Source organism: Prunus dulcis, chromosome 2 (assembly GCF_902201215.1).
Source record: "Prunus dulcis chromosome 2, ALMONDv2, whole genome shotgun sequence".
NCBI classification, from domain to species: domain Eukaryota; kingdom Viridiplantae; phylum Streptophyta; class Magnoliopsida; order Rosales; family Rosaceae; genus Prunus; species Prunus dulcis.
The window spans coordinates 2,280,575-2,293,200 of NC_047651.1; the positions used below are offsets into that span (position 1 = coordinate 2,280,575).

Sequence of the window (12,626 nt, forward strand, 5' to 3'; positions counted from 1 at the left end):
TATTCTGGGTACTGTGGATGTTGGTTTATTGTTTCAGCATGATAAAGTTCCTGGTCAATGTGTTGTTGGATATGTGGATTCTGATTACGCAGGTGATTTGGACAAGCGTAGGTCCACTACAGGTTTTGTATTCACTATTGCTGGAGGTCCAGTGAGTTGGAGGTCGATTCTGCAATCTACAGTTGCTTTGTCGACTACGGAGGCTGAATACATGGCGGTAACAGAAGCTATAAAGGAAGCCATCTGGCTTCAAGGATTGCTTGATGACTTGGGGGTTGAACAAGACCATGTGGATGTTCATTGTGACAGTCAGAGTGCTATTTATTTAGCAAAGAATCAAGTTCATCATGCACGTACAAAACACATTGACGTGAGGTTCCATTTTGTTCGTGAGATTATTGAAGAGGGAGATATTCTTCTTCAGAAGATTGGGACCGCTGAGAATCCTGCGGATATGTTGACAAAGCCAGTTTCGTTGCTCAAGTTTAAGCATTGCTTAGACTTAATTGGCATTTGTAAAGTTTGTTGATTGCCCCATGGGGGATTGGGAGACGACCATTGAGAGTGTTGCTTCGAGGTTTTGAGCCAAGGTGGAGATTGTTGATGATTGGCTCAAAAATAGTCAAAAGCAAAACTGCTTTCGGCTTGATTGGCTCAAAAATAGTCAAAAGCAAAACTGCTTTCGGTGCTTTCGGCTAGCAGACAAATTGGAGACAAATTAATGGCTAGCATTGATGGCTTACTTTTACCTTTTGACTTGTGTGTTTTGCTTTTGCCGTTGGGTGGTTGAAGAGCAAATGTTTGGCTTATAAAAGGGAACATGCATTTGGGAAAAAATAAAAGAGCGGAAAGCACCGAGAGTTGATGAGAGAAGAAAGAAGTTGGGAGAGAGAAAAATAATAGTTTGGGCAACTAAGTTTTTGTTGCTACTGTTGGTTATTTTTCCCTCTCTAAATTGTACTCAATTTGTATCCCCTTTATATTCTTGAGTGTGTGAGCTTGGGTATATATTTGGGGCTTGGGTTTTTTGAGTGGTTAAACACTATTGTATTCTCTCATTGATTATAGTGGAATACTCCGTCGTCTCCAAACTGGATGTAGGCAATTGCCGAACCAGGATAAATCTTGGTGTTGTTCTTGTTGTTTATTTTGTTCAATTTTTCTCCTGCCTGTTGTTATTTATTTTTCACTCACAGTTGGTTGACGCTTCCGCACAACAACCTGATGGTTCCCTATTAGGAAAGCTCAAGAGGAACCTACTAACGATTCATGCAGTTCTCAATCATGCTGAGGAGAAGCAAATCAAAGACTTACATGTCAAAGCCTGGATTGAGGAGGTCAGAGTTGCAGCTTATGATGCTGAGGACATTGTGGCTGAGATCGCCAATGATGCTCTTGAATCACAAAACAGCAACAACAAGGTATTGAACTTTGTCTGTGACTCTTTCAATACAAATGAAATAGTCAAGGAAAAGCTGGACTTTAAGATGAAAGACATTGGTAATGCTCTTAATCCCTTTCGGGAACGTGTTGAGCCAAAAATGAAAAAGATCATAGAAAGACTAGATGAAATTGCAAAACAAAAAGATATTCTTCGTTTGAGAGAAGATGTTGGTGGGGTATCATTCGGGGTTGATAAATTGCCAACAACCCCAATGGTTAATGAATCTCATGTTTATGGCAGACTCAGATGCACCGATACGTCAGTTTGGAGGGGTATGTTCGTATCGGATACTGCTCCGATATGATACGGTCCCGATACGGCATCGATACGTCTGGGGGTAAAAACGAAAATATTTGCAGACTTTGGGGGTGATTTTGAAAGTTTCTAAACATTTGGGGTTAATTTTTGCTTTGTTTATGGAGATTTGAATGAAGTTATGTGTTTTGTTAATGTTTTGAAATTATTATTGGTGAAATATCAATTTTCAAATTTTCTAGTTATATTATTTTTAAATATATATTATTTTAATCGCCGTATCGGTGCCGTACCCGTATCCTATTTTTTGGATATTTGCCGTATCGGCGTATCGTACCTTATCGTATCGCCGTACCCGTATCCGTATCGGTGCAACATAGATGGCAGAGAGTTTGATAAGGAGGAGATAATTAAGTTGCTGGATTTGCGCAAAGAAAATGATGATGAGGTTTCCATAATTCCAATTGTCGGCATGGGAGGTATTGGAAATGTGAGAATGTGAAGGTAAAAAGTCCCACATTGGAAAGTTAAGAAACCTAGCAAGGACTTATAAGGAGTTGAGTTACTCTTTTCATTGCCAATTGGTTTTGGGGTGGAACCTCAACTTCCTTCATGGTATCAGAGCGGGTTAGCCCACGTGTAAAAGCCCAACGGCCACACGTGCTCCACGTCACCCAATATGTGTTGTCCACGTGTTAGGCTTGAAAATTCGCCACACGTGCGGGGGCATGTGAGAATGTGAAGGTAAAGAATCCCACATTGGAAAGTTGAGAAACCTAGCAAGGGCTTATAAGGAGTTGGGTTACTCCCCCCATTGCCAATTGGTGTTGGGGTGGAACCTCAACTTCCTTCATGGTATCAGAGCAGGTTATCCCACGTGTGAAAGCCCAACAGCCACATGTGCTCCACGTCACCCAATATGTGTTGTCCACGTGTTAGGCTTGAAAATTCGCCACACGTGCGGGGGCGTGTGAGAATGTGAAGGTAAAAAGTCCCACATTGGAAAGTTAAGAAACCTAGCAAGGGCTTATAAGGAGTTGAGTTACTCCTTTCATTGCCAATTGGTTTTGAGGTGGAACCTCAACTTCCTTCAGGAAAGACAACACTTGCTCAAATTGTGCACAATGATGACACTGTGGCTACGCATTTTAATTTGAAAGCGTGGGCTTCTGTATCTGATTTATTTGATGTCGTCAGGATAACAAAAACACTTGTTGAGTCTGCCACAAAGAAAACTTTGAGCACAAACAATCTGGAATTAATTCAAGAAGAACTGAAAGGATTATTGAACAAAAGGAAATTTCTGCTGGTTTTGGATGATGTCTGGAATGAGAAGTATGAAAGTTGGGACGAGTTACGAGTACCTTTCACAGTTGGTGCTACAGGGAGTAGAATTATAATCACAACACGCTCTCAAAAAGTTGCATCACTTGTGGGCACTGTTCTACCTTACCATTTGAAGGCACTGTCGGAAAATGATTGTCCGTCATTATTTGAACAAATTGTGTTTGAAAACAGGAATTTAGATGCCTATCCAAACTTGAAAGCGATTGGCAAGAAAATAGTAGAGAAGTGTAAAGGGTTGCCTTTGGCAGCAAAGGCACTTGGGGGTCTCCTGCGCGCTGAACCTCAACCGGATGAGAGTTTTTGGAATGACATCTTGAATAGCAAAATTTGGGAACTGCCAGACAACAACATTCTACCAGCTCTAAGGTTAAGCTACTATCACCTCCCCGGGATTTTGAAGCGATGCTTTGCATATTGCTCAATGTTTCCTAAGGACTATGAATATGACAGAGAGATGCTATTCATATTATGGATGGCAGAGGGTTTTGTGCAGGAGCCGGAGGGAAATAAAAGAATTGAAGATGTAGCTGGAAAGTATGTTTCTGAATTATTATCAAGGTCCTTCTTCCAACAATGCATCAATGACAAGTCACGATTTATGATGCATGATCTCATCCACGATCTAGCTCAATCTGTTTCTGGAAAAACATTTTTCAGGTTGGAGGAAAATGCAGAGAATAATATCGAGCCCACAAAAACCCGTCACTTATCATACATTCGTAAACTTGAAGATGTATTTCAGAAATTTGAGCCATTCAGCAAAGTTGAGTCTTTGCGAACCTTTCTACCGTTAGACCCATTGCAAGGGTTCAACCTGAGCAGCTTAACCCCCAAGGTTCCTCGTGATATGATGCCAAAACTTAGATTCTTGCGTGTGCTATCCTTTAGTGGTTATCTCATAGCTAAGTTGCCAGATTCAATTGGCAACTTGAAACATCTTAGGTACCTCAATCTATCTTATTGTGAAATAAAAGAGTTGCCTGAGTCAACAAGCAACCTATACAATTTGCAGACATTGATATTATTTCGATGCGTATCTCTTACCACGCTGCCTACAGATATGGGAAACCTAAGGAATTTACGGCATCTCAATATTCTAGGAACTAGGCTGAAGAGTATGCCTCTGAGAATGGGAAGATTGATTAACCTTCAAACACTCTCAGATTTTGTTGTGGGGAAGCACATCGGATCAGGGATAGCAGAGTTAAAAGACTTGTCACATCTTCGAGGTTCACTTTCCATTTCTGGTTTGCATGAAGTCAGTGTTGGGGATGCAGTTCGGGCGAAAATGCATCTTAAGCAACACCTTGATGAACTAATTATGGAATGGAGCAGTGATAATGATTCGCGAAATGAACAAATTGAGACGGATGTGTTGGATGCATTACAGCCTCATGAAAACCTGAGTAAACTCACCATTAGCTACTATGGTGGTAGAAAATTTCCAAGTTGGATGTCTGATCCTATATTCACTGGCATGGTACACCTGCATCTCAAAGGTTGCGCGAAATGCACATCTTTGCCATCCCTTGGCCAACTGCCTTCTCTTAAAGATCTTGTAATTGAAGCAATGGATGGAATAAATCATGTTGGGCTTGATTTTTATGGGGATGGTGATGCTTCCACAATTCCTTTTCCGTCTTTGGAAACTTTGAAATTTGAGAACATGAAAGAGTGGGAGGAATGGTCATCTTTAGAAGATGGAAGACTTCAAGGAATTCCTGGCCTTCGCGAGCTTTCTGTATTCAGATGTCCGAAGTTAAGAAAGATTTCTCATGGATTTGCTTCCCTGAAAAAACTGCACATCAAGTATTGTGGGGCTTTGACTAGTTTTTCTCATCATCCTGAACTTGGAAACTTAGAACCTGTACAATTCTGCAGCCTTCAACAGCTTGTTCTTGTAGGTTGCAAAGAGCTTGAAGATCTTCCTGTTACCCTTCCTTCATTGGAAGGTCTTGTGATAGATGGTTGCGAAAAATTGGCTGCACTTCCAAGGCTAATGGGACTTTGTACATTGTCCGTGTTAGATTCTAATGCTGAATTACTGGGATGTATGAATGAACTAACCTCACTGAGCTCTCTGCGCCTGAATCATATTTCACATGTCAAGTCACTGCCTGAGGGCTTTATACGACATTCCACAAAGCTTGAAGAATTGAGTCTTGATAGCTTTTCTGAACTTTTTCAGTTGTCAAATGAGCAAGTTGGACTGACAGATCTTGCATCCCTCCAACGCTTGACAATCTCCAATTGTCCTCAATTTGTTGCTTTTCCCAATGAAGCTGATAAGCTGCCTCCTATGCTTAACTATTTGAGTTTAAAACATTTTGAGAGCCTATTGAAGTTTCCAGATGAGCTTTACAAACTTAATTTTCTTACAGAGTTGAGGATTGAATGGTGTCCAAAGATTGAATCATTTCCAGATACAGGGTTTCCCTCCATGCTTAAGCGCCTTGTAATCGGTGAGTGTGGTGGTCTTAAGAGCCTTCCGAAGGAGGTGTTACACAACAACAATTGTCTTGAGTATTTGGACATACATAAATGTTCCTCTTTGATATCATTTCTTGAGGAAGGAAACTTGCCTACTACTCTGAAACATATGAAAGTTTACTACTGCAAAATTCTGACATCACTGCCTGGGGGTTTAATGATCAAAGGCAACATGACTCTTCAGATTTTGGAGATAGACAACTGCCCCTCTCTCATATCCTTCCCAAGCGGTGAACTACCCACAACACTAGAGCGTCTTGAGATTGGTGATTGCTCTAAACTCCAGACCTTACCATTCAACCTTGTCAACCTCGTAAATCTTGAGACCTTGGAAGTAATTAGATGCCCCCTTCTTGAGCATTTTCCAATGGGTGGGTTGCCAACCAACATGAAGACAGTTAGAATTTCTGAATGTGAGAAGCTCAAGTCCCTACCTGAGTTTATTTACAAACTCAAGCGGCTTCAAAGGTTGGAGATATCTTTTTGTCCGAGTCTCATATCCTTGCCAAAGTCGGGACTGCCCACCAATTTAAGATTACTGACAGTTACAGATTGTGAAATGCTTAATCCCGTAGATGAGTGGAAACTTCACAAACTCAAATCTCTTCATGATCTCATTTTCGGTGGATTTCCTGGCCTTGTGTCGTTTTCAAATGAGTATCTTCTTCCACACAGTCTAACCTCTCTTGTTGTCCAAAGACTCCCTGATCTTGAATCCATATCGGAGGCGCTCCAGAATCTCACCTCACTTCAAAAATTGGTTATTAGTGAGTGTGATAAGCTCCAATCTTTGCCAATGAATGGGCTGCCAGCTACGCTTGGTGACCTATCTATTCGTTATTGTCATCTTCTTCAACGTCGGTGTGAGCGGGACAAAGGAGAGGATTGGTCCAAGATTGAAAACATCCCCTTTGTACATTTGACGTAGTTTTGTGAGTTGTGCTTTCTGATTCCCTGTAAAAGTGGCATTTCATATATTTTCGTTCCCTGTAAGATGGCATTCATATTTTAGCATAGCTTTACACATCCTGTGAGCCCTTTATTCTCCATCCAGTTATGAGTTGTAAACAACCCATGATTTACACCAACTGGAGCCCTAAAATATATATATATATATATATATATATATGGAGGCTTTTTAAGCAGCTGCTTCTTACTACCCTCAACTTCTTTGCACCCCTGCATCCATGATTTAAAATTGCATCAAATAAAAGTATTAAACTCAGGGATGTGCATGGATGTGTGTGACTGCCAGAGGATCCGCAGCCTATATTCTCTGCTATGTGGACAGTTGCAGTTGCAGCCAAGAAGCCCTTAATATGCTACATGATTACAAAGACATAATTCAACTGACTTCTATCTCTTTCCATATTCAGGATTAAATATTATAAAAATCTTGTGAGTTTGAGATCATAACCCATAATCTGTCCCTTTAAGGACCTTGATATTTTTCACCAAAATACCTTAAAACGATTGTAATTGTAATTGTAGAGAAAAGATTTTTACTAAACGTAAAAATGAAGTGATGTATTACAAATTTATTTATAGGTTAAAATTGCGCACATAAATAGTTCAAATGGTATTTGTGGACATTATCACAAGTGTAGGGGTAACTACTTTTAACCACTTGAACTAGAAACACTTTCTCTTTAGATGTTCTTTTTTATCCCTTCAATTTTATATTGCACGCCATAGTTGTTTTTACTATGAATAGACAGAGGTACCACTTGTGCCATGTTAGTGGCGCTTTGAGATATTGGAAGAGACAAGAGAGTGGGGAGTGATAGATAAGGGTGATCGGCGGTTTGACGGACTCTTGGTTGTTGGGACGGGTTGGGCGTTGCAGGGCTGGGGAATGCTGAGGATGACAGAGGAGGATGCCGGAAGAGATGACGAAAGAGGAAAGGAGTATTTAGTTTAATCTTCTGCTTTTTTAATTCAATTTTAAATTTTTATTAATAATTTATTTCACCTAAGAAAATAATGTGAATCCCATATGTGTCACATCATGACTGAAACAGATTTTCTAACAATCAATCTAACTGCAAAACTTCAAGTACTACTTTTGAACACACCAAGTATGGTACTTCAAATTGAAAACACGATCCTTCAAATAGCTCAAGTAAGGAAAGGATGAGGTGCCTGTTAGGGGCAAGCACAATCCTGATTGGAATGGTTTTACCAAAAAAACATATGCAAAATTAATTACAATAGAATGGTTTTGGTTTGGTTCAATTTTGATAAAATTAATGAGGAAACCAAACTAAATCAAACCAATTATGGAAGATTATATTTAGTTTGGTTTGGTCCTAAACCCAATCCTTTCTTCTTCTACATTTCTTTAATTTTATTAGTCCAACTACAACAACAACAAAAAATCATAACTTGCTACATAGTTTTCATTTTCTAGTATATAAAACTATCCTAAAATTCAACATTAAGTCAAACTTGACGTCAATAACTACTTTAGTTACAAATTCAAATATCAATAACTTCAAACCTTAAATCCAAAATTTTTATATAGTTATTATCTAATGAGAAGATTACACGTAAAATAAAATAAATATTCATGTGGACAGTCTCGTTCCGTTTGAATTGGTTTGCAAAATCCAAAAATCACAGTCGAGTCAAGCTATTCAGTTTACTTCAGTTTGGCTTTTTATCACAAAACGTTCTTCATGTTTGCGAAACTATCATATTACATCCTTAAAGTTTTTTTGTATCACTTATGGTCCCTAACGTTAATATAAGTGCTCTTAAATAGTCCTTCTGTCAAAAAAACTGTTAAATTCAAGGATATAATCGTCAAATCAATTCAAAATTATAATATATATATATATTATTTCCTTCCTCATGTCTTTTTCTCTCTTTTTGTTTTTTTTATCTTTCTCTTCTTCTGCTGTCTCCAATTCTCTCTCTTTTTCTTCCTCTAGCCGATTCTTCTTCCTCTTTTAAATTTCTTTTTTTCTTCCTCTGTTTTTCTGTTTTTCTTCTTCTTCTTTCTCTCTTTCTTTTCTTCTTCTTCTTTCTTTCTGCCAGATTCCTTATCTCTGAGATTTGAGACAAGCCCTGAAAGAATATGGAATTCTGTGTTTGTATATCAATATCAATGAGACTATATTGTACAAGCTTTATACAGATTGCAAAGGCTATTCTAAGTAAATAGGAAATCTATTCTAAGTAAGTCAATCACAATAGCTGTGATTGACTCAATCTTATCTAATCACTAGGATTGTGCTAATTACAATAGTTGACCAATTTCTTTCCTACACTCCCCCTCAAGTTGGAGTGTGAATGTCTATTACACCCAACTTGCCAAGATGGGATTGGAACAAGGGTGCAGGCAGCGGCTTAGTGAAGATATCAGCAACTTGATGTTTTGTTTGCACATGAGCTGTCTGAATTTCTCCATTTTGAATTCTCTCCCGAACAGTATGGCAATCCAATTCGATGTGCTTGGTCCGTTCATGATAAACTGGGTTGGCTGTAATGTAGAGTGCTGCCTTGTTGTCACAAAGTAAGGTGGCGGGTTGGCGATGCTCCACTTGTAGGTCCTGTAAGAGGTATCGCAACCAAGTAAGTTCACAGGTGGTAGCTGCCATGGAGCGGTACTCAGCTTCTGCAGACGACCTTGAGACAGTAACCTGCTTCTTGCTTTTCCAGGATATGAGTGACCTGCCAAGAAAGATACAATATCCGGTAACCGAGCGCCTTGTAAAAGGACATCGTGCCCAATCCGCATCACAATATGCAGTCAAGTGTAGTGGCCCATTCGAAGAGAATAATAACCCTTGGCCAGGAGCTCCTTTAAGGTAGTGAAGAAGCCGATGTGCTGTGTCAAAATGGTGCTTCCGAGGCTCATGCATAAACTGACTAAGTGTATTTACTGCATATGTGATTTCTGGTCTTGTTATTGTCAGATAGATTAATCTGCCAATAAGTCTGCGATAGCGAGTAGGGTCTTTAAGAGGGTCACTTCCAGTAGGCATGAGGGAAACATTGGCTTCCATAGGAATTTTTTCAGGCTTAGCACCAAGTAGGCCCGCATCTTCCAAGATATCTAGTGTATACTTCCGTTGACAAAAAGAAATGCCAGACTTGGACCGTGCAATTTCAACTCCAAGGAAGTACTTTAAAGGTCCAAGGTCTTTGATTTTGAAACAGGTGCCGAGAAAATGTTTAAGGTCTCGTATGGCATCATCATTATTTCCAGTGATTATCATATCATCAACATATAACAATATAGTAGTGAAAGATTTACCACGTGTTTGTGTAAACATAGAATAATCTGCTTTGGATTGAAAGAAACCAATATTCTGTATAGCAGATGAAAACTTACGAAACCAACTTCGAGACGCCTGTTTGAGACCATATAAGGATTTGTGAAGACGACACACAGTGTGCTCCCCCTGTCGTCGATACCCCGGTGGTGGAAGCATGTAGACTTCTTCATGAAGGTCGCCATGAAGAAAAGCATTGTGCACGTCCATATGATGAAGTGGCCAATTGCGGACAGAAGCAATGGTGAGAAGACATCGGACGGTGATAAGCTTAGCAACAGGAGCAAACGTCTCAGTATAATCAATGCCTTCACGTTGGGTGAATCCTTTGGCGACCAAGCGAGCTTTGTATCTCTCAATAGAACCATCAGAATTGTATTTAATTTTGAAAACCCATTTGCATCCGATCGGACGATGACCAGCTGGCAATGGAACTAAGGACCAAGTGTTGTTCTCCTCCAGAGCTGTAATTTCAGAATTCATGGCTTCAACCCAGTGTGGGTGATGTCGTGCCTCCTCATAGGTGTTGGGTTCAACCAATTGAGAGATATTGTTGACAAAAATTCTATGATGCTCAGAAAAATTGGAGTGAGAGACATACCGAGTGATGGGGTAGCGAGTGCCAGACGTGATTGGGGAAGGAGCGCCAGGAGCAAGCAGGGCAGCATGGTGAGCGTGGTAATCTTTGAAGTGGGAAGGAGGTTTGGTAGTGCGGGTGGATTTGCGAATAGGAGGGGGGTGGGTGTCGATGGAAGGTGATGAGGGAATAGTGGGAAGATCTGGTATGATAGGCGGAGACGAAGCTGATGGGTCAAGGGATGAAGGAGGGGCGGCATCTAATGCCACGGGAGAGGGATGTAGGTAAGGAGTGGGCGAATCAGAGATGGTGTGGTCTTGGGTTACCTGGGTCTGTGGATCATGGGCTGGATGGGGATTGTGGGCCAGATGGGGTTCTGGGAGAGATAATGGGTCATGGGATGGAGTGGGTAGGACAATTGTGTCATCTTGATTTTCGGACGGGGATGTAGAAAATGGGAATATATTTTCGTGAAAAACCACATCTCGAGATGAAAGAAATGTTTGTGCAGTAAGATCATAAAGACGATAACCCTTTTGACCAAGGGGATAACCAAAGAAGACACATCGACGGGCCCGTGCATCAAACTTGTGTTTGGGGAGGAGATTGGTAGCATAACACAAACAACCAAAAACCCGTAAATGAGAATAATCGGGAGATTTTTGGTGCAAGATTTCATATGGGGATTTGTGTTTGAGTAAGGGTGTGGGGAGGCGATTTATGAGATAGCATGCAGTTTGTAAACTTTCCCCCCAAAAACGTAAAGGAATGTTGGCCTGGAAACGGAGTGCCCTGCCCACATTTAAAAGATGTCGATGTTTTCGCTCAACTAGGCCATTTTGTTGGGGTGTATATGGACATGAGTGTTGGAAAATGGTACCTTTGTCTCTAAAAAAGGTTTGGAGAGACAGAAATTCACTCCCATTATCGGAACGCAAGGTTTTGACAGGGAGATTGAATTGGGTTTGAACCCAAGAGAAAAATGATTTTATCACCCCTTGTGTTTCCGATTTAAAATGTAAGAGATGGATCCATGTAAATCGAGTAAAATCATCCACAAGAGTTAGAAAATATCGTGCGCCAGTGTGAGTGGGAATTTTGTGTGGCCCCCAAATGTCACAATGAATTAAATCAAAAGGTGCATTGGATGACATTGAAGTAGATGGAGAAAAAAATAAGCGAGTTTGCTTTGCTAAAGGACAAATATCACAAACATGATGTGGATCACAGACAATTTCTGGAATTTTATTGGAAAGGAATTGAGTAGGTGCATTGGATGGGTGCCCCAGACGTTGGTGCCAAAGGTGGGAGGTGTGGTGAACATGATGAGCTAAATGTGGATTTTGGGTAGCTTTGAGGTAGTAGAGCCCATTAAAATGCTTGCCCAGGCCAATCGTCCTCCCCGTGTTCACGTCCTGCACAGCACAAAACTTAGCAAAGAAAATCACAATACATTTCAACCCTCGTGTCAATTTGCTCACAGATAATAAGTTCACATTGAATTGTGGTACGTGAAGAACACCATCAAGTGTTAAGGCTTCAGACAATTTAATGGACCCAATACTTTTGATTTCTGCTTTTCCTCCATTGGGTAAACCAACAAAATCATGTTGAGTATTGATTGTGTTGTGTGTAGGTGCAAAACATGAAATATGATCTGAGGCTCCACTGTCCATTATCCAATATATATTTGAATGTGGGTCATGCTGTGAAAGATTGCAGGTGGATGTAACAATACCTGTTGCATTTGCAAGTGGAAAATTACCCGGTCGGTTATGCAAAAGAGCGATCAATTGATTGTATTCTTCGATGGTGAAAGTTGGGCTTCCGTTGGATTTGCTGTCATGCTCTGGAATTGGATCCTTTTCGGCAGTGTAGGCAGCAGGCCTTTTGTTTTTGGGCTTGACATTCTTGCCATGCAATTTGTGACCCACAGGAAAACCATTGAGATAATAACAATTGTCAACTGTGTGAGTGTCTCCATCACAATAAGAACACGTCAGGGACCTCTTTGAGTAGGAGCCGTGCTTGCCATCCCCAGCACTAGGGGGTTTCACCGCTGCTGAGTTGCCGGAGCTTGTGCGGCCCTTGGTGGTTGTATAGCGACCGGTTTGCATAGCATGGGATCCGATTTGACGGTTTGCCACGTCCATCTGCCGCTCGTGTTGGAGGATCAAGCCATGAACGCGACGTGTGTCGGGGATCGGTGACATCATCAGAATCGACCCACGCA

General features: G+C 40.7%; 1 protein-coding gene across 1 annotated transcript; it reads left to right on the plus strand.

Moving 5' to 3' along the window:
- The first annotated feature begins 536 nt into the window (after positions 1 to 536).
- LOC117617394 (putative disease resistance RPP13-like protein 1) lies at positions 537 to 6,562 on the plus strand. Its single transcript, XM_034346748.1, has 4 exons — positions 537 to 566; positions 1,197 to 1,677; positions 2,080 to 2,189; positions 2,799 to 6,562. The coding sequence occupies exons 1-4, from the start codon at positions 537 to 539 to the stop codon at positions 6,462 to 6,464; spliced, it is 4,287 nt and encodes a 1,428-aa protein (XP_034202639.1). The 3' UTR covers positions 6,465 to 6,562.
- Positions 6,563 to 12,626: the final 6,064 nt, after the last annotated feature.